The sequence below is a fragment of the Chaetura pelagica genome, unplaced genomic scaffold, assembly GCF_000747805.2.
Source record: "Chaetura pelagica isolate M959 unplaced genomic scaffold, ChaPel_1.0 scaffold307, whole genome shotgun sequence".
NCBI lineage: Eukaryota > Metazoa > Chordata > Aves > Apodiformes > Apodidae > Chaetura > Chaetura pelagica.
This window is the reverse complement of record NW_009953940.1, coordinates 750,093-774,502: the sequence shown is the minus strand read 5'-3', so window position 1 is coordinate 774,502 and position 24,410 is coordinate 750,093. Positions and strand designations below refer to the sequence as shown.

Genomic DNA, 24,410 nt, shown 5'->3' with positions numbered 1-24,410 from the left:
TCATTTACTGAAATTCACTTGAAATTCTTTACTTTCCTTCCCTCTTGTTTATGTGGACAAAGTGCTGCTTCAGTATTTCTGCTGTAAGTTTTTTGTGGTTGTGGGACTGCTTCCTCTGTCATACTTCAGAAACTCACACTAAACTCTTTAACTTCTTCCTTCATGGTTTAAAAGGTACATAGTCTGTGCAGGCTTTCTGGGAGAGAAACTCTTTGGAGCAGTACATCTCTTGAAACATGGGGCATTTTATTTGAGTCAGTTGTCATGTCATCAGCATAATTTACAGACAGCTCATTGTCTTTGGTCTGGGTCATAAAAGGCTGCTGAAAATCAAAGCAATGCTTGCAGAAGCTGGCAGGACATTAGGGCAAAGTGAGGAAAGAACCTGTGGTATCTTCACCCCGTATTGGTGGTGCCCAGGTTGTGGACAACATTTCTGTTGTCTCCTCAGGGCTGGGGCCACCAGCTGTGGATGTGTCCAGCTGCCCTCCTTCCTGCCAGGGCAAGGCATGAAGGGCACTGTTTAGAAAGTGCCATTTTATTTCCTCTTTCTCAGTGAGGTCCGTGCAGAAGTTGAAATTTGTATTCCTACAGCTGCCCATGTTTCCAATATGTTAACTGCCAGGATCACTGGCAGCTGCCTAGAGGCGCCAGCTGGCCGTAGCCTTGGAATGAAGCAGGGCAAGCACCAGAACATGTGTCCAGGAGGGCTTAGGATTCCACTTGGCTGAGTGTGGAGGGGGATGTGGAAAAGTGACTTAGCAGCCTGAGCAGAGGAGGGATTTGCTGTTGCGTCTTCAGTTGTCTGTCTGCATTTTTCCCCTTTTACTCCTCTACCCAAGCTGTTGAACCTTCCTGTGAACTGAGAAGTACTGTAAGTGATGTCAGATGGGTTTGGTGTCTTGAGTCATAGCTGGTGCCCTGCAATTCTGGCCATGAGTCATGGAAGTTATCACGGTTGGTAAACTTGCCCAGAAATGGGAGAAGATATGATAAATCCATATCCACTGGCTGTATTACCAGGGCAGATTTTGTGTTGCTGTCAGTATTTCAGGACTTAACTAGCCCAGCAAAGCTGGGAGGTGTGTGAATAGACAGCAGGTGGGCTGAAGGAAGAGGGTGCAGAGGGGTGGATGGTGTCCAGGCTTTTGTCTGGTCCCTGCAGTACTGACACTACTGGCCTTCTCTTGTCTGGGGGCTTGTTTAAACTTTTCTTAAGTTTGACATTCAGCCTTGTTAATCCTTTCCTAAGTCTATTCAGAACTCGCAGCTTTCCCTTAATTTCTCTCTGCTTGGATTAGTTCCCTCTCTCGAGTTTTGTGTCTCAGCATCTTTCAGAAAATTCCTCCAGAGAGCTGTGTCTAAGCTCCTGAGGCTTTTTGGTATCCCTTATGTATGGTTGGAGGGGTTTTTGTGTCTAAAGGAACCACAGGTATCATACAACATAAAAATCTAAGGTATTGTTGCCAAAAGGCATCTTATACTGTGAAACAGCCTTTGTGTGAAAGAAGTTTTCCCTAAAATATGCCCAGGGTTTGCTGCTTATGTGACCTTGCATTTGGGTATGTCCCATTCCTGAAATATATGTGCACAATCTTCTCCTGGAATGCTCATTTAATGAAGAATAATGAGCAAAATTCATTGTACTCGAATGGAGGATGCATGGTCATGATCTGGTCTTGCTGGCTTAGGGCTCAGCTCTGGCTCCATCCTCCCATCCAGGTGAATCAGCGCAATGTCCCAGGGATCGACAGTGCCTACCTGGCCATGGATACAGAGGAGGGCGTGGAAGTTGTTTGGAATGAGGTTCAGTTTTCTGAGAGGAAGAACTTCAAGCTTCAGGAAGTAAGTTGATGGATTTCCCAACAAGGTGTGGGAAGCATACCGTGTACCAGCGTGGGATTATAGATGCTGGGGGACCTTTCATGGGGATTACTGGCTGGCTTTGGAGTGCTGTACTGCTCAAATGTGGCAAATTCAGCTTTATCCTGGCCTATGCTGAAAATGTGATGGAGAACTGTTGTGTTATTTCCATGGGCTCTTATGTTGATTTAGTTCTGGTGATCAAACCACACTCAGCTAAGGTGCATTGTGGGTTGGAATCAGATGCTGTTTATTCTTAGCACAGGACCTTGAAGTCTAGTGGTGATTAAGGGGACCAAGACCCCAGATGAAAGTAAGATATATACTGATGTCATCTCTGTAACATGTCTTTGTCTTTCTGATGTTAAGGAAAAAGTTAAAGCGGTGTTTGACAACTTAATTCAGCTGGAACACCTGAACATTGTGAAATTTCACAAATACTGGGCTGATGTGAAGGAGAATAAGGCCAGGGTAAGTAAAGTGAGCAGTCTGTTGGGTTTTCTCACTCTGTGGCCTGCAAGTGAAAGACAGTGTAACCTCTCATACTGCTCCTACAGGTGATATTCATCACAGAATACATGTCTTCAGGGAGCTTGAAACAGTTCCTGAAGAAGACAAAGAAAAACCACAAAACGATGAATGAAAAGGTAACTCTTTCTCTCATGGATACCTGTATTCACCTAGTGCCACCAGCCTCTGTTAAGCTCCTTTTGCAGAGGATCCTGATGAGAAGGCAACCTGCTTGATACCATGTGGCTGCAACTTCCTTTTGTCACTGCGAACTAGTTCAGCTGCAGGTTCTCTTTGACAGCTGTTCTGTGCAGTTTGCTTTGTTTCCAGCAGTTCTGCAAGTTGACGTGTATAGTGTGACAGGCACATCCCTTTCCATGTGTGCAGACAAGGAAGAGGGAAGGGGTCTGTGCATGAGAGGCATTAGGAGGGGAGCTGTGCCTCTTGACCCATAGAATATGTAGAAACTAGACTCAGCATGAGAGCCCTGATCCTCTAAGTTCTTGCTTCCTACAAACCTCTACTGGGTAAAAGCTGAGATGCCACAGAATGGAGCGTATGTTCCTTCATATGAGTAGGCTGTGAATCACAGAACTATGGATTAGTTCCTCTTCCTTGAATGATTTTTCTCCTTTTTGCTCCTGTGTCTGTAGGCCTGGAAGCGATGGTGCACACAGATCCTCTCTGCTCTCAGGTATGAGTTACTGCTCTTGTGGGCTGGCCTCTCAAGTGTAGCCTCTCTTGTGCTAGAATATGAAAAGCTATAAACATACATGCTGCCAAACATTGGAAAGCTTTGTGGAATGGAGTCTGGAGAGTACTTTCAGTCACCCAGCCTGATTGTTACCCCACTCTCTGTCTGCAGCATCAACTGCACTTCCTGTAACAATCCCAGGGTTTTCAGTTGGGTGACACTGCAGCCTCTAAAATAGAGAAACAAGTGCAATGTAGGTTCTGGTTCCCAACAGTTGTGAGTGTGGGAGTTGAGCATCAGGGAGCCCCCTGGAGTATCCAGCTTTATAACCTGAATCTGACCATGTCCAAGAGGATCAGAGCACGACTCCCACTCCGTAGAGAAAGTTGTATTGCTGTTTGGTTAAATATAGCTGCTAATTAATGGTTTGGGTTCTGTTACACTTTTGGGGCCTGACTGTATTTGTGCTGGCTGCTAACATAAAACCAACCAGGGTGAAGTGCAAAACCAGGCAGACTCTAGCCCTACAAAGCTTTGGTTGTGCCTGCTGGAAGACAGGCCTCATCATGTTTGTACAGCACTAATTGCCATGGTAACCCATGAGTAGGGCCAGAATAAGGCTCTGGTATTCTGGGTGTACGACTGGAACCCAGTGGTGTTGGAATGGATGAAATAGAGAGCTTTCTTTTTTCTCCCATATACAGGAGATGATTTGTTAGAGACAATTGCTTAATTTTTCTGATTCTCTCCTAGTCTAGAGGCTGATAAAATAACTTAATTGTCCCTCCTCACTATTGTAAATCCCTGGCATGTGTCCTTTGCCCTCCTGTTCTCTTCTGATATTAATTGAGACAGGGAAGGTATGCAGGGAGGGGTTCCTGGCCCCAGCCTTGGCAGTCTCCTAACCAGTGCTCTGCTCTCCATTCCCAGCTACCTCCACTCCTGTGATCCTCCAATCATCCATGGAAACCTGACCTGTGACACTATCTTCATTCAGCACAATGGACTGATAAAAATTGGTTCAGGTAAGTCTTGTTGGAGGTGACCCTTGCCTATGAGACAAACTGCTTAAACACAAAAAGATTTTTAATCCTGTCAGGGTTTCCTGTCATGTATGTACACATGTTCTTCCACACCAGTTATGCCAGGTATTGGTAGTAGAATTCACTTCTGGTTGGCCACCTTCAGGCACAGGAAGAACTGATACTGGAGACAGTTTCCCTTGTTAGCTCTGTCCTCAGTTTTTGATCTTAAGGCACTAATCTGAGAAATGATGCTGAAACTCATGTTTTTATGCGCATTATCCTTGGATTCATCTGCTCTGCAGTCTTTCTCCGGTTAATACAGTCAGAGTTCTCTTCCCTGTGCTGTGAAGCTTTGGAAGCTGTCTGGAGTGCTTTGTCCACTGAGGCCACCTGAGTGCTTCTTGTAACAGCCAGCATTTACAGTCCAGCTTATAGACTGGGGCTGCAGCAGGCTGCTGGTCTTGGCAGCCTCATCCAGCATCACTCACTTGGCCTGGACTTCAGAGTGCTAGTTTGCCTTGGGCCAGTTTGGGAAAGACATGCCCTGTTCAGATAGTGCAGTACCTCCTTGCATGCTCTGTTTTTTTCACCTTTGCTTTTCCTGTGTTTCTGAAAACCTGCCTGTAGTCATGGTACGTTACGAGTGACACCTTTGCTGCCTGTCATCCAACTTTTCAAGCGTCCTCACACCTGAGGAGTGCGCTTGCTGTTCTATAGGGCTTTTGTCTGTATGGATTCTTGGTTTGGTGATGACAGTGTACAGGAAATAATGCTTTGCTTATCCTACTGTCTAAAAATAGGCTCTCTTCCTACACTGCAGACCTCTCTGGCTTTTATTTCTATCAGAGATCTCTTTTGTTGTCTCTTTGTTCCAGAACTGGGGTCTTGGTTCTCTGTGACAAACCTCTGACATGTGCTTGTACCCAGGGAGACTGGGTCATGGCAGAAGGAATGCTCAGTTTTTTATCTGCCTGTAAACTTGGTGACTTGCTTGTCATACAGGCTGATGACATCATGGAGTTTGCTTTATTATCTTTCCCTGACTGTGCCAGTGGGTGAAATTCCCGAGTTGTGCAGATCTGATACTGTGTGCTGGCAAACAGCCAGCTCCCTGGTAATCATTTCCTGCTTGTGGGAAGTCTATTGTAGACTTGAGTGTCTAAGAGGTCCTTCTCTTTCTAGTTTAGTTTAGACGGGCTGTGCAGCTGCAGCACTGATGGGTAGCCAGCACTTTGTTAAAACAAACCACTTGAACTTGGTATCTAGAGCCACAGCTTTTGCTAGGGAATGGTTCTGCAGATGGACAAATGTGATGTTCTCATAGAGCATTCATGCTCCCAGTGGTGCTGTCCAGGGGGTGTCTAGAGGAAAGGTGGCTCTTGGATCATAGAACTCAAACAATTGCCTCAGCAGTTACACCTTTACCTGCTTCTCCCAGTGCTGTAGAGCTTTTCTTCTGTTGGGCATGCTGGGAGAGACAAAGGCCATCAGACTGGTGTGTGCCCTTTCCAAGTAGCAGTGTGTGTGTGTGTGCTGTAACTGATGCTCAGCAAGAAGAGCACATGTGCTGGGAGTGTGGCTGTCCAGGAGCAGTGCTTAACTGCAGCTTGTCCAGAGCAAACTTCCTTCTACTCCTCAATTGCAGGCTGCCCTTGCTCACCTGGTGTTCAGAAGTTAAGTGCTTTATCTGATAAATTCTGGTCCTCTCAAGTAAAAAAGGAAGTGAGTGCAAGTGAACTTGTGGTCAGAAGAGGAACCCTCCAGATGTGAAGGCTAAGGCTCCAATGCAGCCTGGAATTGTTGCCAACCTTGCAGAATGTATTCTTGTTCCTTTAGTGCCCGCTGTGCTCGGACCATCCAAACCACATCTCCAGAACTGCTGGTGTGTTGGAGCTGGATACTCTGGTGCTGCTGGCTGTGCAGTGGCCAGATGGGCTGTTTTTGTGTTCAGGCCCTAGAGCCACAGTTTCTCTGGGGCCCCTGGCACTAATGATCCCACATTTGTTGCTTCATGCAGTGGTTTCTTGCAGCTGGCTGGTATCCAGAAACTTCCCCGTGTTTACTTCAAAGAAGTGGGTCAGTAACTCTCGGGGTTTTAAGGGGAGCAGTGGTTCAGTGCACTGTGATCTGCTCTTCGATGCTGTCTCTGTCCCCAGCACCACCTCGGGCCACACTCCTGAGAGCTCCTCTTCCCTCTTCTTGAAGCAAAAGAGAATACTTGCTGAACGTGGGGCAGAAATCCGGGCACAGGCAGCTGCTAGTGTGTTCTGCAGAATGTCCTTCTGTCTGATGGGTAAAGAGGTCTTAGGAGAGATGTGCCTGTGATTTGTGTCACTTTGAAAATGTCCAGTCCTTGTTCCTGGAGCACCCATTGAGGTGTGGAAGCTCCTTGGTGCCACTTCAGACTGCAGTCATGTGCACTGGCGGGACTGACTGCTGTTTTCCTTGTTCTGCATGTGATTCTGGATCAGTCTTTCTTTCTGAAGTCACCTATGCACTGCAGGAAAAAAGATTAATTTAGTAGTAGGGTGTTGCTGCTATTACTGCACTGAGTTTTGGGAAGAGGGATGAAATCTTGGTATGCTTGGGGTCATCTGTGGCAGAAAAAGGCAGTGGGAAAGAGAGGATTTCTCCTACTGCTTAAATGCTAAAGCCATCCATAATCCTTTAATTTACTAACTCTTTTTTCAGTGCCATAAAGATAACAGATTTAAGGAAGAAAAGTGTAAAATGAATGGGGATCTTTGGAGAACTCATGAGGATAGGAAAGACACCCACAGTTCTTAAACTTGCCTCTGGTCTTCCCAGAGACTGGAATGTTCTTGCTGCTTTCTGGAGTTTTGTTCAGATGAAAACATTCCTTGTGACAGGCCCAAGGTGTTTCCTGTGTACTCTTCCACGGGATCCATGCACAACACTGTGGTGTATTTGTGCACATCTGTATTGCCTAACAAGTAGACCTGCAAAGAGAGGCTGTTGTGAGATGTGAAGACAAGCTGAGAGAGTTGAGGTTGTCCAGCCTGGAGAAGTCTCCAGGGAGGCCTCAGAGCACCTTCCAGTACCTGAAGGGGCTACAGGAAAGCTGGAGAGGGACTTTTGACAAGGAGATGAGGTGATAGGAAGAGAGGGAATAGCTTTCAGCTGGAAGAGTGGAGATTTAGGTTAGACATTAGGAAGAAATACTTTGCTGTCAGGGTGGTGAGACACTGGCCCAGGTTGCCCAGAGCAGCTGTGGCTGCCCCATCCTTGGCAGTGTTGAAGGCCAGGCTGGATGGGGCTTGGAGCAAGCTGGTCTATTGGGTGGTGTCCGTACCCATACAGGGGATAGGACTGGATGATCTTTAAGGTCCCACGAACCCAAACCATTCTGGGGTTCTGTGTTTTACTGTGATGGGTCGAAGGTGCTCCGAGTGTGGAGGACGTTCAGGCAGGTGCTGGATGCTGCTGGTGTTCAGCAGTGTTGGGAGATGTTTCCTGTAATTCTCATTGGGAGTGTAACAAGTAATCATAGGTGGAAAGAGGTGATGGGTTTGAATTAAAAATCCTTTTGGACAGCTCTCAGAGTGTCCCAGCAGACTTGAGGCCTCAAACTGGAGGGTCCTGCAATGTCTTCTGGTGCCCCCAGACTTTGCCATGTGTTGGCGGTGCCGAGTGAGACTTCAGTAGAGCACAGGAGGATGCTTAGTGCTGCATTCATGCATTTCCATGTGGTGCCTCCAGGCACTTGACTGATGCATATGCTGTCCCATCTTCAGTGTACCCAACCTCTGGGATTCATTGGGTGTTTAAGGAAGAGGCTCTTCAGTTCCAGGCCAAGGTGCTAGGAGCCCAAGTCTTACTTAATATTAACACTGCCGTTAAATTATGTGGCCAGGGATGTAAGTGTGAGTTCTGCTGCCAAGATGCATGCCCAGGAGAAGCTGCTGGGATGCAAGGAAAGGCAGTTGTCTGCTGGAGGGGGGCTGCAGGGCACTCACAGAAAGAAGAGGATTTCCAGCTGCTTAGCCTCTGAGTGGGCTGTGACCTTCTACTTGGTCAAAGATGTCTTATCTCCCTTACTCACTCTGGTACTTCATTAGAATCACTGATGTTCGTTATGTAAATGTATTTTAAAGACAGCTGGAGATAGGGCCAGATCCTCAGTCCTGTCCATGTTTGCCACAACTGCCCTAGCTGTCTCTAGGGATGTTAAGTGCTTGCTGTTTCATCAGCTCATTGACTTCTATCTTGTTTTACTTCCCGCTTACGGGCTGCTCTGTTACCAACAGTCTTTCATAGGATATTTGCTAATGGTGAGCAAACTTCTCCGCTCCTGTGATGTGACTACCACTATATATGTAATGTACATTATTTTGTGTGTGTGTATATATATATATTTATATATATGTGTGTGTATCAATATTTGTAGCACACACAAACATACACACTGTCTCGAGTTTCTCTCTAAGGTGTTCCCTTGCTCTAAGGCTGGTGTGTGAAGCTGTTTGGCTGAGGGGCCTCCTACTCTTGAGCCCAGGTGTCCTGTGCTGGGTGCAGACTGTCATGCTCTCAGCCACAGCCTTACAGAGAGGGAGCACTGCCCTTTGTCAAGCTTCCTGGTTGTTGGTTCTCCTCCTCTCTGTGTCCTCAGTGCGTGCAGCCCATGGACCCCCGTGCATGCCAGCTCCTGCATGTCAAGCCAAGCGGGTGCATTGTTCCAAGCTCTTCCCAGCTGAACTTCCCACCTATATTAGGCTCTTCCCTGCTGCTGCTCTGCTAGACTTGGCTGGGCCCCAAAACTGGACTAGCCCTTGCTTTGTGCTCGGCTATCCAACTGCTTGCTTGTAGTTTTAACTCCTTGGATGTTTTGTTTTTAAGATTATTGTTTCAGTGAATGTGTCTGGCTCCTGATGGCCAGAGAGACATCCTACCCAGATGAGTCCCTGGTTGTGAAGTAAGGTTTGCTATTCCTGTTTCCCCAGACAAAGCTCTGTTTTGGGGAGACTTGTGCACATGAGGAGGGAGTTGGGCTGGCAGGGGCTAGAGAAGGTTGACTGCTGCAATTTGTCAGAATAATACACTGACATTAAAAATAATTATTTATTTTACTTTTTGCCATCGGACTTGGTTTTTGATGGGTCGAGTTTGTTTCTACTGAATTGGGAACCTACCAGCTGCCAGTTGGAATAGGTGGAAAGGCCCAGTGGCCTCTGTGTCTGCACAGTGTGTGCAGGAGATGGCTGTGGGGCATGGTCAGTGGAGCAGGAGCTCCTCAGCTGGATTGGGGATCCAGCATATCTGAGGGGAAGCTGGTGCAGTCAAGGTGTGTGGCAGAGGGAAGCAGGTGTTCTGAGGGAGGGGCTGGTTTACCAGTGCTGCTGGGGGGCTGTCGGACTCATGCTGCAGGTGGCCTTGGTGGGGTGGGAGGGGTGAGTTGGCCTCCAGCAGTGGGCAGACTGGTCCAGGAGTGTCACCGTTTGATGTGCTGCTGATCATCTCATTCATGAAAACACCAGAAGGCAGCTATCTTCTAGACTGATTGTCATTTTCAGTATTATAGGATCTTGTAAAAAGGTCTCAATTTCCCGCTTTAGTGATCCAGGTTATGAGAACTTGCCTTTTCTGTGGTCAGATTTATTCTTTTTGTGTTGCATTGAAGGCACCTGCTGCTTCAGTTTTGCTGGATTCTATTTTTTCTCTGCCTTTATTTGGACTTTCAGGATGTGCCAGGGGACATGTGAGAGTTATCCAGGTCTTAATTTACCTGTTGTTAGTGTCAGTCTGGCAGTTGCATGTGTCCCCTCCTTTGGGGGTCCCTTGCTTGAAGGCATGTGGAACATCAGCGTTTTAGAAGGCTTCTTCGTGCCACTTGTTGAGAGATCACTTGAATACAAACTCAGGGAGTATTTTACATCTTTGGGATGAAATGCTTGGCATCCTTCCAAACTGCTGAAGAGATTCAGCTGGAATTTTATGTGAAAAAAGAGTTTTGTAGCAGCAGAGGCAGTTGATGCAGGAGGGATATAGAGATGCTCTCCAGTCATGTGGGGATGGGTTAGGAAAGCCAAGCCCATCTTGGGTGGAATCTGACAAGGGATGGAAAGGCCAGCAAGCAAGGATTCTACAAGGGAACAGCAATAGGAAGGCTGAGGAAAATGTTGTCCCTCTGTTAATTAGGGTGACGTTCTTAGTGACAAAGAACACAAAAAAGGCCAAGATGTTCAGTGCTCTCTTTGTCTCCTCAGTCTTTACTGCCAAGGTTGGCCTTCAGGAATTCCAGCCCTCTGAGAAGAGGGAAAGTCTGGAGAAAGGGAGACACCCTTGGTGGCCTGACAGCGTGAAAACACAAGTGCTCAGGGAGCTGGTTCATGCCATTCTGAGGCCGAATATCTTTGAAAGGTCATGGAGAATGGGAGATGTTCCTGAAGACTGAGGAGAGCAAAATGTCATTGTATCTTCAAGGAGGGCAAGAAGGAAAATCTGGGGAACCACAGGCTGGTCAGCTTTACCTCAGCCCCTGGAAAGCTGATGAAGCAACTAAACCTGGAAGTACTTCCAAACACAAGACAGACAAGATTGTGATCAGGAGCAGTCAGGGTGGATTTCTGAACAGGAAATTGTTAACAAACCTGATGGCCTTCTGCCTGGAGGTGACTGGCTTGGCAGACAGTGGCACAGCCACAGGTATTGCTCATCTTGACTTTGTAGATGAGCAGACAGAGAATAGGGTAAAGAAAGAGTGGTGCAGTGGATTGAAAACCAGGTGAACATCCAGGCCCAGAGAGTTGTCATCAGCAGCACAAAGTCTAGTTGAGGGCACATCACTCTTGGTGTACCCCAGGGTAAATACTGGGTCAGTGCTGTTTAGCATCTTCATTCATGACCTGGACAATGGGACAGTGTGTGCCCTCAGGTGGTTCACAGATCATACACAGCTGGGAGGAGTGTTGGTGGCACAGCAGATGGGTGTACTGCCATGCACAGTGACCCAGGCAGGCTGGAGCACTAAACAGCAAGGAATCCCTCGGTTCAGCAAGGGGAAATGTGAAGCCCTGGAGCTGAGTGGGAATAACCCCGTGTATCAGTATATGCTGAAGGCTAACTTTCTGGAAATCAGCTTTGCAAGTCAGGACCTTGGGGCCCTGGATGACAGCAAGCTGACTATGAGCCAGCAAAGCACCCTGACGGTGAAGGCAGCCAACAGTATCTTAAGCTATGTTGGGAGAAGCATTGCTGGTGGATTGAGGAAGGTGAGGTGATCCTTCTCCTCTTCTCCTCAGCACTGGTGATCCAACATCTGCAGTGCTGTGATCCAACATCTGCAGTGCTGTGTCCAGGTCTGAGCTGACTTCCTGGAGCAAGTCCTGCGCAGGGCCACGAAGGCAATTAAGGGACTGGAGCATCTGTCAATGCCAGGAGAGGCTGAGAGCTCAAAGTCTTGGGCCTGGAGAGGAGAAGGCACAGGAGGAAATGGAGAGGAGGGAGCCAGTCTCTCCTTTGTAGTGCCTGCTGATAGGACAAGAGGTGATGGGCACACATTGAAGTACATGGAGTAACACAAGAATACTCTGGGTTTTGGGGTTTTTTTTATTGTTTCTGTGAGAGTAGTCAAACCCTGGCACAGGTTGCCTGGAGAGGTTGTGGAGTCTTCCTCCCTGGAGATACTCAAAACTGAACTGCACATGGTCCTGGGTGACCTGTATAGTTGACCCTGCTTGAGCAGGGGGCATGAGCCATGTTCTTATGAGGTCCTTTCCAACCTACACAATTTTGTGATTTAAGCCTTGAGGCATGTGGGCTGAGTAGTGTTTTAGCTCTAGTTTCTGCTTTCCAGGGTGAGCTTTTCTGTTTATTACATCTTCCAAGGTGACTTGCACAGCTTCACGTTGGCACGTTGTGAAACAACAGTCATCATTGAGATGTGAAGTCTGAAATTCAGGGAAGTTGAACTTCAAACACTGAAACCTGTGCACCCTAACTGTGTTTTGCTAGAACATGTGTTTGTAATGGTTCAGTCCAAATTTTTGCTAATCAGGGCTGCTCAAAACATAAAAGAACTTCCATATTCATGTTTCTGAGGGCTTTGTTTTTCAGTGTACATCTTTCTTCTGGAGTACCAGATTCCCCTGGTGTAGCTTGGCCCATGGCATCTTAGTCAGTGTCTTGTCTGGCTTTTCTGACCGCATGGAGTACTTGCACTGTGATGTGAGCAACTGCAGTTAATTAGTGCCCTGTCATTTCTGTTCTGAAAGGGCTGAGCAAGAACAGCAGCCCAGCTGCCCTGTCACCTTTTGATATGTGCTGTATTGCAGTCAGGTGATGCAATCCAAGCAGGGGCTGCCAGGTCTGCAGGACCTTTGTTCTTCTGGTCTAGAACTTAGAACTTGATTTTGTGTGCAGATTTCAAATCTCCCTACAGACTTGGTTTGGAATAAAGTCATTTGTATCATTAACTGTTCCAGATGAACTGCTAATAAGCTCCTAAGTCCCTGCTTAAGAGCCTGCATGCAGCCAGGATTGACAAGAGCTTATTTTACAGGTCCTCTTTATCTGTTCCTGTGGTGGTGCCCAGTGCCAGGGCCAGAGGCAACAGGCACAAACTGGACCCTGGCAGGGCCCCTGTGGACGCCGGGAAACTTTTTCAATGTGAGGACAACACTGACATAGGTTGCCCAGGGGGGTGATAGAGTCTCCACCCTTGGAGCTATTCAGAAGCCATCTGGACATGGTCCAGGGCAGCCAACCAGCTCTGGGTGTCCCTGTTTGAGCAGTGGGGTTGGACAAGATGACCTGAACCAGCCTATGATTTTATGAATCTATATTAATTCTGTGAAGAAGGATACCTCTCTCAAAGAACATGAACTTTGCACAATACAGGCTCTTTGTTGCAAATACCACTGGTGCTGCAGTATTTTCTCTGCAGTAAAAGGTGGACCATGTGTTAAGCAGTCTTGAGCATTCAGGAGCACTGTCAAGGGACGTGGTGAGATGAAGGTAGATGTGAACATCTGTGGTGCTGCAGGGAGTGAACTTCTCATGCTCTGAACCTCTTTGCCCCTTCATCTCGTTAAGTATTCAACTGTTAAAAACAATAAAAGCCTCTTGCTTCTGGTGATTCAGTGTTGCAAATAACTTGGCAAATGCTGTTTACAATCCCTGATATAGATCTGCAGATCTGCAGGGTGCTTGTATTCTGTGACCAGCTTACATTTGCCACCACTTTCCATTTGACTCAGTGTATAATGTCTGTATGCTGCTTTTTTGTTTCCATTAGCTTCCTTGTTGCGTATTTTCTAGACTTTGCCCTCCCTAATAAAAAGGCCATTGTCAGCTTAGTGTGTCAATTAAATGACCTGTGGAAAGTCTTTGGTTTGTGCAATCTTAGAGCCTTTTGCAATACTGAAAATGTCTTGGATGAGTACAGGGGATAATAATGTGGTCTCATACCTCTCCTGGCCCTGTGGGCCATCCCTTTATAGTTGCTAACCCATGGTCTTGCACTGAATTGATTGGTTTTGGGTCCCTGTGGTGCTGGTGCAGTGCAGCATAGGCAAGGTGGTCAATTGTCCTCTGTGGCTGGATTGCATAGGGACTAATCTTGAAGGTTAGTTGTTGGTATCCTTCTTGCTGTTATCTGATTTTCCTCTGCTTTCTAAGCCTGCTGAGATCTGGAGTATGATGTACTTGAGTACTTTCCTAGAAGAGTGGGGTGATATGCTTAAGCTGTGGAGAATCCTTAGGGATTTACAAGAGACTGCATGGTTCAGTGGCTGCTTTGGGAGAGAACAGGCTGTTGGGCCTGCTTGCAAGGAGGAAGTGTGGAATGCAGAGCAAAGGTGGGTGTGAACTTGACACAGGACAAGAGGAAAATATCTTCTGCAGTATGTAGTGTTTCAAAGGGCAAGTCTCTGTGTTATTTGGTCTCTCTGCTGAAACCTGCTATTGGTGACAGCTGGGAGGAACATTCCTGGCTGACACTGCTGAGGACTGATGGGTACTCTGAGCTTTCTCTGTTTGCCCTGGTGAGCTCTGCTTGAGCATGTCCTTGAGGGGTTGAGAAGTCTGGCAAGCTCTGCAGTTCCTGTAGTAATGCTGATTATTTCTCTTTATGCTTCTGTTGCCAGATTGAGTTCAGCTTGCCAAAGGCAAGTTCCTTGTCCTGTCCTCTGCTGTACTTCATGTCTCTTCCCATCACCTACCCTGCACAGGCATCGGATGTGGCTGAGTTCTTTCCTAAAATTCATCTTTGCTTTGCTAATTCCCTACCAGACGGATCAGTCGTGTGCTGCTGTGTCTTGTAGTCTGCCCCTTGCTGTCTCCTGCTCTGTAGCTGAGAAAGGCATGTTTGTTGTCAGTGATGGTCTGGCATCCCTTTCTGTCCTTCACTTGTTTGACTTGCCTAATGGAACTGTCCTTAGCCTTTGTGCAGCTGATCATCCACAGAGTTCAGTCATGATGAGTTATAGAGTTGGATGGCAGGTAGCAACCATGTGTGAATCAGTTAGGAGAGCTTGTGTCAGGTACCTTGAAGTGTGTCTTTTTGTCTTGTACAGTTAAGAGTTCTGAAATGTACACCTTTGTGAAGCCCCCCTCAAGCCTCCATCTGTGCTAAGTGGCTTGCACAGCGAGGTGATGGGCCTCCAGTAGTGACAAGGCCAGACTAAAACAAAGCTGCTTGTCCCAGCTTCTAAAATAACATCACGAGGTGTAACAGCACTTTCGTTGGCCTTGTTTAGCCTTCTGGCAGCGAGATTTTCGGAGCTGTTGCTGTCACAATGATGAGTGGCACAGCCACCTGTCTGGCCAGGCCATCTTTCTCAGCCCTGAAGCACATGGGGACACATCTGGTGATCCTGCATCATTGCACTATAGTCGCCTTGCTTCGTCTTTGTAGTCACAGCAAGGTTATGCCTGTGACTTCCAGCCAAGTAGCACATGAGCTACGATAGAGCAGGAGGAAGGTTTGCCAGGTGTGGCTAATCAAACCAGCTGCAGAGCCAGGCCCTGCATCAGCAACAGAGAAACACACTGAGGAATTCCAGTGGGACTGTACAAGGACCAGCGTATCGCAGGGGACAGCAAATTCAGAACTGCATTTCCATAGGTCTGGGTTGGAACTGCTCACGCACTTTCCAGAGGTGCTGGTGCTGCTGCAGAATATCCATAGGACCTGGATGCAGAGGAGTTCACAGTCAAGTACTTAACGAGGCACAGGCAGCCATTTGTAGAGAGAGGTTGGGTTAGGATTCCATTGTCCTTGCCTTTCTGATAGTGGAGCACCTGTGACACCTCTGGCTAAGGTTTCTGTTGATAATGCCTGTGATTGATTGCTGCCTCTTTCCTGTCCTTAGCTAGGGCCCAGGAGCAAAGGACAGGATGGCTGGATAGTGAAGTGGCCTTTGCCATCCAATGTGTGGTAATTACAGACACGTTGGGAGATTGAAGCTGATAAAGTCTTTCTCAAGTTCATAGAAACTTTATGTCTAGTCTTAATATCATAGAATCATAGAATGGTTTGAGTTGGAAGGGACCTTAAAAATAATCTTAATTCCAATCCCCCTGCATGGGCAGGGACACCTCCCGCCAGACCAGGTTGCTCCAAGCCCTGTCCAACCTGGCCGTCAATGCTGCCAAGAATGGGGCTTCCACAGCTTCTCTGAGCAGCCCGGGCCAGGGTCTCACCACCCTCACAGCAAAGAATTTCTTCCTCAGATCTCATCTCAGTCCCCTCTTTTTCAGCTTGAAACTGTTATCTCTTGTCCTGTTACTCCCTGCCCATGTCAAAAGTCCCTCCCCAGCTTTTCTTCTCCAGACTGGAAAATCTCAACTCTCTCAGCCTGTCTCCAGAGCAGAGCTCTCCAGCCCTCGCATCATCTCTGTGGCCTCCTCTGGACTCACTCCAGCAGCTCTGTGTCCTTCTTGCTTCGGAGACCCCAGATTTGTACACGACACTGCAGAGAATCCCCTCCCTTGACCTGATGGTCACACTGCAGGGGATGCAGCCCGGGATACGGTTGGCTGCTGCATGCAGTGGATGTGAGGTTTAGCAGCATTCACAAAAACACCTGTGTGCTAATTCGTTCTGCATAAAGATCTCCAGCCTTCCATTAAAAAAAAAAATTGGGCTTGAGAGCAGAAGGCTTTCTGAAGTCTTAAATACCCTGTTTTGCAAAAACTAGGACAAACTAATAGTTCTTGCAGGCAGGGAACAAACTTATTTGTAAGCAATGAGATCCTACGATTGTGTTACAGCCAAAGCCTCAGGGGAATGCCCAAATTTTAATGGTGTTGGTTGCTCTGAGGAAAAAAATTTGATCTTGATCAAAAACTTTAGAGTATTCAGATGGCTGTGCATCTTGATTCCTTGGCCAAAACATCTACAGAAAGGAAATAGGAAAGAGCAGCAATGGCAAGGAAATCTGGCTGCTGGGGAAGATCTGACATAGCACCATGTCTCAGTAGCCACCTATGGACCAGACATACACAGTGGGCTACTAAAAGCATATAATGCCTGCAGACCAAGTTTAAAAGGCTTTTCTGTTGTGGATGTCTGGGAACCTCTGCAGAAGGCCCAGTGTGAGAACCTGTTGTGCTGGATGCACCTTGGGTGATTCATCTGGTGTGCAGTCAGGCCCTGGCTGAAGGCAGGGTAACAGGGCAGAGGCTGAAAAATGCTCTCCCACCTGAGCCTGGAGGACCCTGGACTCTGGTCTCACCAATGTTGATGCTGTTAGTAGTGATGTGTAGTAGGTGGTGTTGAGGTAGGTCAGGATGTCCTCCAGAAGTGCAGGAAGATGTGAGAGGACTGGACAAGTTCCACTTGTTACTCAGTAGTTCAAAATAGGAAGCCGCACAAAAGTCCAGAGCTCATCATTTGGGATCTGAGGAGCATCTGGTGTCTTCTAGCGGCTCAAGAGAGGAATTTGACCCACCGAGTTTGCAATATTAAAATTCATTGGGGCAGAGTGACCAGAAGAGAGAATTGGTGTGATCATGGTAGTCCTGGCCAGAGCTCAGCTACAGCAGTCAGTGTCACTGGGAAAACACAGAGCAGGTCTTGAGAGGAAGACCATGAATTTAGCTTACCATGCTGAGGGATCCTGGTGGTGGCTGTAAACAGGTCAGCACTGGGAATGCAGTCATCTTATTGGACTTACAGACTTTTTTGGGGCTGGAAAAGACCTCTGAAATAATCAAGTCTAGCATGTGACCTAACACCACCACATCAGCTAGACCATGGCACTAAGTGACAAATCCAGTCTTTCCTTAAACACCTCCAGGGATGGTGACTCTGCCACTTCCCTGGGCCATCCATCCCAATATCTAATCACCCTTTCTTTAAGGAAATGCTTCCTAATGTCCAACGTGAACCTCCCCTGGTGAAGCTTCAGGCCGTGCCTTCTTGTCCTGTCACTAGTTGCCTGGGAGAGGAGCCTGACCAAGACTCCCAAGATGAGAGCTAGCATGAAAACCAAAGCACTAAGCTACTAATGAGTATGTTTGGGAAAGTGGACACTGGCCACTGGAGCAAACTCCATTTCCAGTGCTTGGATAAGAGAGTGTGATTTGGCATGTGCTACACAGCAAGGCTGAGCTGAGTAACCAAGTCAGGTCCTTCTTGTCTGAGTAGGGCCCAAAGAACATCTCAGGGGCTGGGCAGTAGCTGTTTGCTGCAGTGTCAGAGGTGGCTGTTTGAAAGCTTATCTTTTATGGGGTCCATACCTGTGTTCTGCTCATTGTTCTTGTGGCTAAGAGTTGTTCCCTTCCTGCAGCTCTGAGTGGTTTGTGGTGGTTGCTCTGGAGGTGCTGGGTGGCTTCTGTCAGTGTGGTCACCTCAGCTCATTCAGCAGCTTTGCTTGACTTTTGCCTGGAGGCACCTTGGGACCAGTGCCCTGCTGAGATGTGAAAGAGTTGCCTCATAGGTCTGCCCCTCTCCTAGAGTCCTGAGGTGGTGACTAATGGCAGTGGTCTTGGCATCTCTGGCTGTTCCTGGGCTTCTGTCATAGCTGAGTTGCTTGTGATAAGTGCTACAGACCTAGTTTCAGTTCAGTGCTTCCAGGACTTGCACTGCAAGGAGTGGGAAACCTTCCCAACTTGTCTTCCCATTCAGCAGAAACTGAGTCTCCAGTTTTGCTCTTGGGGAGTAGTGCTGAGCCACACAGTCGATCTGCAGCCCAGGAAACAATACAGAAATGTCTCAGGGCAGGTGAGCTGAAGTGAGGGACTGGTGAGGTGCCAGCTTAGCTCCACTGTGCTGCCCCTGTGGGCACCAGAGGGCCCTGGGGTTGCATGTATTCCCAGGATCTATTTCAGGGATATGGGCTATGGGTTCCTCTGTCCTGAACATTGATGACTTTCTTCTAGTGGCACCAGACACGATTAACAACCACGTGAAGACCTGTCGTGAGGAACAGAAGAACCTGCACTTCTTTGCCCCGGAATATGGAGGTATGGTGTTGCTGCAGGTGCATGCCTGGGTGTTTTGGCCTTTCTAGTGCTTCCAAGCTGTTCTGTGACTTGTTTTCAGCTACTCATGACAGATTTACAGCTTTGAGTTATTTGTATGCTTGAATGCTCCAACTCCTCTGTCTTCCGATAGAGGAGGGAGAGAAGGCTATGGGACTGTCACAGCCTGGTACAGAGGTGGTCCTGCTGGCACTGCTGAGTGCAGGGAGGGACTGATAACTGTTATTTCTGTCTAACAGAAGTTGCCAACGTCACCACCGCTGTGGACATTTACTCCTTTGGGATGTGTGCGCTGGAGGTGAGTGTGGAACACTTTAGCTGTGGGGCAAAGGGAGGGTGGCTCTGTGGAGATGCTGTGGCTACAGGTGGGGGAGCTTGGTAAGCAGTGTGTTCTGTTCTTTAAGCCAAATGCACCTGATCTTGGAGGGATCCCTGTCGGGGCTCTCCTGATCCCTTACTCAGAAGTAAATGGTTCAGCAATGTGTAGTTCTGTCTGCAGTCCTAACATGCAATTCATTACTCTCTGGGTCTTGGCCAGTTCTGGAGTCTGACCCACTGTCTGGTGGGAGCAGTCTCTGCTGCAAGCTGTACTGAACAGACATGGAGAGCAAAACCCCCCTTCTGGGGAGTCCCTTTTCTTCCTGTGGTATCTGGAGGAGAGGACAGGTGTAGTCCCTAACTTTTCTGGGCCAGCCTCTCCGCACCTGATATATGTGCTGGTTGCAGTTAGGAGCCAGTCAGACATACCTAATGTTAGGAGCTTAGTGGTTCTTCTGTCCTTGCCATCAGTAGGCTGAAGTCTGGGAAATGGGAATTGTTGGTAGGAGTGTTTTCTGGGAAGAATTGTCAGAAAGAGTGAACATGAAGACTTCTGAACCTATGCTGGACATCCTGTGAGTGAAGAGAACTGTGGAAACACAACTTTTAGGAGGCAAAACTTGAGCTGAATCTGAAGATGTCCCCTGGCATATTTTGTCAGCCTTTCCTAGCTGGGAATTGGTGTATGTGGAGGCTGGAGCCAGTTCTGGGTGGCATTGTGTGCTGCTTTCCTTCTTGCAATACAGAGCTGTTTGTACCGCCAGGAGGGACACTGCCAGGTTCTGGCAGTGATCCAGCTACTGCTTCATTAGAGGATGGGAATTATCAAGCAGAAGTACAGGCCAATGCATCATGAGATGCAGAATGAAGATACTGTCTAGGATGGTGCTGGCACGGTGCTCAGGGCTCCCTGGCAGGCTGCGATGGGGCAGTCGTTCTCTGCCTCCCCCAGCGGTGACCTTAAATAGCACCAAACAGTTTGGCCACTATGATCTCGCGCTTGACTCTGGTCCCTTTGAGCTTGTGGCAGTGCAGTCAGAAATTTCCAGAGGGATCTGATGCGCTGCTTTGTGCTTGCAGATGGCGGTGCTGGAAATACAGGGTAATGGGGAGTCCTCTTATGTGCCCCAGGAGGCCATCAACAGTGCCATCCAGCTGCTGGAGGACCCCTTGCAGAGGGTGAGTGAGGAGGGAGCAGTGCCCCTGATGCCGTGTTGGTGTTGCCCATGTTCTCATGCAGGTCTTGTCTTTCAGGAGTTCATTCAGAAGTGTCTAGAGCAGGACCCCAGTAAGCGTCCCACTGCCCGGGAGCTCCTTTTCCACCAGGCATTGTTTGAGGTGCCATCCCTGAAGCTACTGGCTGCTCACTGCATCGTTGGGCATCAGCGTGAGTATGGAGCCCTAGATGCCACCTCTCGTGCTGTGCAGAGCTTCACTGAGTTGTCAGGACAGTTGTCCTGGAAGCCAAGGGCTTTCTGCTGCTCTTTAACAGGCAGGGCCTGGTGGGACAGAGCTGTGGTCCCAGCAGAGCCCAGAGGTGTGTGGTGCCCTGTCTGCTCTCAGCAGTACAGGAGCCTCACAGCCTGGAGCCCCTGGGGTTTTACTGCTTTTCAGAGGCTGGGGAGGAATTGCAGTTGTTCAGGTCTAACTTGGTTTGTTTTTCACAGATATGATTCCTGAAAATGCTTTAGAAGAAATGACCAAAAACCTTGACATGAGTGCAGTGCTGGCAGAGATTAATCATGAAGACAGGGAAGGAGTCAAGATGATGTGAGTGACCCGTGGTGTGCTTGGAGGGAGGGGCTGCTGGGGTGCAGATAGGATAGGTGCCAGAGCACAGGGGTGAGCCTGGGACCTGCCTGGGACTCTTCCCTTGGAGTTAGTGTTGGCATTTCACCACCAACTGGGAAACACAGGGGAGCTGGTTGTGCTGCTGGTGCAGGTGCATTCCATTCTTCTCCAGGGCCCAGAAAATTCTGTGAAGGGTAGCTCCTGGGTGTAAGGAGACCTTGCCCCATGTTCTGTGAGCAGATTCCAGACAGCTGAGATGGGCAGGAAGTTAACACACTGTTGTTGGGACAGTCCTTGGCAAAGCCTGGTTGAACAGTTTGAGGAAGTGACTCAGACCAGTCAGAGGCTTGTGAAATGGAGTCCAACATGTTGGAGAAATGTTCCTCAGTGTTGGTAATGGAGCAGCTCATCCTGCATCATGCAAAGGGGGAGGCTGGTTGGGGCAGCTCTTGGCAACACCTAAACTGCAGAGATGGGTCCCTGAGTAAGACAGCATGTATGCAGGGAGTCAAGTGCCAAAAAGTGATGTTAAATTTTGGGTAATGAAACTCAGCTAGTTGAGGGATCAGGGGAAGAGACTAGAAGATGGACACTGTATTTCCAGGGAAGGCCAGAGTGCTTGCAGGGCAGCCTGACATTCTGGGATGCTCAGGCACAGAACAAAACCCATCAAGAGAACAAGGGGAAAAAGCACTGTTCATTTGAGAAGCTCTCTGAGCCATATAGACCTTCCTAAAAATGGACATTCTGGTCTTTATAGCACTAATAAATAATAGTATTGAATTCCCTTTGGCCTGTGTTGCCTGGTTAGTCAGAACCAGAGAGGAACACAGGACTGGCTGTAGGCTCTTCTGGTGTTGCTAACTCCCTGGACCATGCAAAGGCAACAGTCACTTGCTTTGGCGAAAAAAAACCTGCTTCTCTGTCTGAGAAGGCTGTGAAGCAATGCCACAGGAAAAGACCATTTCCAGCTCGTTGAAAGTGCGCTGCTGTGCTGCAGACAAGAGCAGACATGATACCAGGGTGCCAGATAATGGGAGGGAAGGTTGTGGTGATCGAGTGAAATGTCTGAAGATGTTACCTGTACAGTGTGCCTGTACACATCTGTGCCTCTGTGAATGGTCCTGCAGCAGATCAGAGAAGTGGCCCCCCACCAGGGGGCTGGAAATCATTGCCACCACATGGAGGAACTGTATGTTCTTGAGGGTAAGAAAGAGGAAGAGCAGCAGACAGACATACAAGTTATAGCAGAAAGGTGAGGGGTTGTTAGTACTTGTTTTCCTCCCTCAGCCACCAGCAAGGAAGATGTTCAGTGGAATTAGAGGCTGGGGAATTGAAAATTAACTGGTAGGGGGTCTTCCTCCGAGACACTACATTAAGGAGCCAACAAGCTGAACAAGCAACCTGGCAAAGAAATTACAGAGAAAACAAAAGTATCCTGAACTCTAGTGAGAAATATTTGGGCAGGGCATTAAATCCAATGTGTAGTTTCTGCTTGGGAGTGATACAGTTGGTTGTATTGTGCCATCTTGCCTTTGCAGTGCTGAGTCCCTTGTTCTTCTGGAGGTGGGACACAGGCTTCATGGCTCTGGTGTAACAAATGTCTCTAAAAAGCCTTGCTAGGACTGGGGCTATTGGGATAGCTTCCAAATAACTCTCTGTATTGGACAACTCTACAGGGAGGGGATGCCTGTCCTACCATAATGAAAATGGTGCCTCATCCTTAGCTTCTCTGAACAGTTGCTTTGTGTACAGGAGGGCTAGAGTCTGTCTCACTTTGGCTGGCTGCCTCTGTCCATACTCCTCCTGCCCACTGACACAGCTGTAGCTTAGGACATGGGGACTTGAAATGGCATCCAAAGAGACTTGAGTGAATGGTTCTGTTAGATCACTTGACAGCTCAGTACCTTTTTTTTTTTCCCAGTTTCTCACAGTCTCCAGCATTGGAGCTGGACAAGTTCCTGGAGGATGTGAGGTAAGAGTTGTTTGTTTTTTTTTAAAAGGGCAGCTTTAACTGTGTAAAACTGGAAAAATTCCAGAGGCATAACCACAGACCCTGCTCCTTTCCTGTAGGAATGGTATCTACCCACTCACAGCTTTTGGGATGCCACGGCCCCAGCAGCCCCAGCAGGTGGTGGTGAAGTCTCCCATTGCTCCACCGTCTGTGAAGACCCCGACTCCAGAGCCTGCTGAGGTGGAGACCCGCAAGGTGAGCAGAGGGGCTCAGTTCCTCCCCACCCCGGGCAGCCCTGCAGTGCCCCAGCATGTACTCACAGCCTGTTTCTGCCTTGCAGGTGGTGCTGATGCAGTGCAACATCGAGTCAGTCGAGGAGGGGGTGAAGCACCATGTATGTTCCCATCCCCTGGCTGCACTTGTGGGGGCAGGGGGGTACCAGGGCAGCTGTGAGGAGCACCTGGCTCCAGCGTGGATGTGCTGCTGGTGCCTGGTGTCACCCTCTGTGCCTCAGCTGCCATCTTTGGGGCCCAAAGCCTGACCCAGGCCTGTGCCTGTGGCTGACCTGGCACCCAGCAGATGTTTTTGGCCCATGCCCAGATTCAGGCTCCCCCCTCAGGATGGTGATGTGGGTTGGAATGGGGTGGTTCTGTTTGACTCCTGTGGGGCTCTGCAGGAGGGTGGCTCCTCTCCTGGTGGGGATTTTGGGGGGTGCTCCTGGCTATCTGTGGCTACCATGCAGTCCCCTCATGAGAACTTCTTTACCCTGCAGTTAACACTGCTGCTGAAACTGGAAGACAAGTTAAATCGACACTTGAGCTGTGACCTGCAACCCAGTAAGTACCTCTCCTTCCCTGCTCTGCTGCACTGGGGCCAGCAGCACACCTGTCCCTGGGGCTGACACCCATCCCTGTATTGCAGATGACAACATCCAGGAGCTGGCAGCTGAACTGGTCCAACTTGGGTTCATCAGTGAGGTAAGCAGGCCTGGGGCTCATGCAGGGATGCAGGTCTGCATTCCTGTCTCAAGGTCAGTGGTTTGTGCCAGATCACTCCTCTAGCTGGGGAGGCAAGAGAAACAGGACATGTCCCTGCCCTCATGCCAAGCTCTAGCTTGGCAGGGGCTGAGCTGCCCCTCACTGCAGCTTCTTCTTCCCAGGCTGACCAGAGCAGACTTACCTGTTTACTTGAAGAGGCATTTAGCAAGTTCTACTACACCCGGAACGGAGCCCTGACGGCAGTGACTGTGTCCTCGTAGCACTCCCGGCTCCCGGGCGGCCGGCGCGGCCTTGTTGCCTGTGACCCCTTCTGTGTCTGTCCATCACTGTAGGGCATCAGCGAGACCCCAGCTGCAGTGCTTGGAAGCTTGTCCTGCATGTGCCGTGGCTGGGCTCAGCGACAATCCTCCCTGCCCGCCTATTAAAGGGGACTTTGCGCATCAGTATTATTTCCAGCCCTGGTTTTGTTGGGATTTTGCCAGGTGGTGCCGGGAAGCCGGGTCCTGGCTTGGGGAGTTCTGTAGCCCCATTCATGTGCATGGAGTTTGTTCTGTTTGAATTGTACAAAGTGTCTTTTGCACAGCACAGAAATGTTTTGGGTTTTCTTTTTTGTGTTTTTTTTTTTCTTTTCTTTTTTTGGGGGTTGTTTTGTTTTTGGTTTTTTGTTTTTTTTTTAATTTAAAGGTAAGCAGGGGGGAGCCCCTAAGCCCTGCCCCCTCTCTGCCCCCAACTCTGCAGTCATTTCCCTCCCTCCCTCCCTCCCGGCCGGGGGGGGCCGGGGTCCCGCAGCCCTCACCTGGCGCCTCGCTGCC

The 24,410-nt window shown here is 48.7% G+C and overlaps 2 protein-coding genes across 2 annotated transcripts in view; both read left to right on the top strand.

The window, feature by feature from the left end:
• NRBP1 (nuclear receptor binding protein 1) overlaps positions 1 to 24,112 on the top strand; it is a 40,887-nt gene extending 16,775 nt beyond the window's left edge. The window contains exons 3-18 of the mRNA XM_010001765.1: positions 1,723 to 1,845; positions 2,233 to 2,334; positions 2,421 to 2,510; positions 3,027 to 3,067; positions 3,998 to 4,092; positions 18,436 to 18,519; positions 18,777 to 18,835; positions 19,936 to 20,034; positions 20,110 to 20,242; positions 20,523 to 20,625; positions 22,571 to 22,621; positions 22,720 to 22,855; positions 22,941 to 22,994; positions 23,373 to 23,436; positions 23,522 to 23,577; positions 23,760 to 24,112. Coding sequence (XP_010000067.1) covers positions 1,723 to 1,845; positions 2,233 to 2,334; positions 2,421 to 2,510; positions 3,027 to 3,067; positions 3,998 to 4,092; positions 18,436 to 18,519; positions 18,777 to 18,835; positions 19,936 to 20,034; positions 20,110 to 20,242; positions 20,523 to 20,625; positions 22,571 to 22,621; positions 22,720 to 22,855; positions 22,941 to 22,994; positions 23,373 to 23,436; positions 23,522 to 23,577; positions 23,760 to 23,858 — 1,389 coding nt within the window. The 3' untranslated portion in view covers positions 23,859 to 24,112. The remainder of the gene's footprint in view (positions 1 to 1,722; positions 1,846 to 2,232; positions 2,335 to 2,420; positions 2,511 to 3,026; positions 3,068 to 3,997; positions 4,093 to 18,435; positions 18,520 to 18,776; positions 18,836 to 19,935; positions 20,035 to 20,109; positions 20,243 to 20,522; positions 20,626 to 22,570; positions 22,622 to 22,719; positions 22,856 to 22,940; positions 22,995 to 23,372; positions 23,437 to 23,521; positions 23,578 to 23,759) is intronic.
• The window catches only part of KRTCAP3 (keratinocyte associated protein 3), a 2,607-nt gene continuing 2,172 nt past the window's right edge, over positions 23,976 to 24,410 (top strand). The window contains exon 1 of the mRNA XM_010001764.1: positions 23,976 to 23,985. Coding sequence (XP_010000066.1) covers positions 23,976 to 23,985 — 10 coding nt within the window. The remainder of the gene's footprint in view (positions 23,986 to 24,410) is intronic.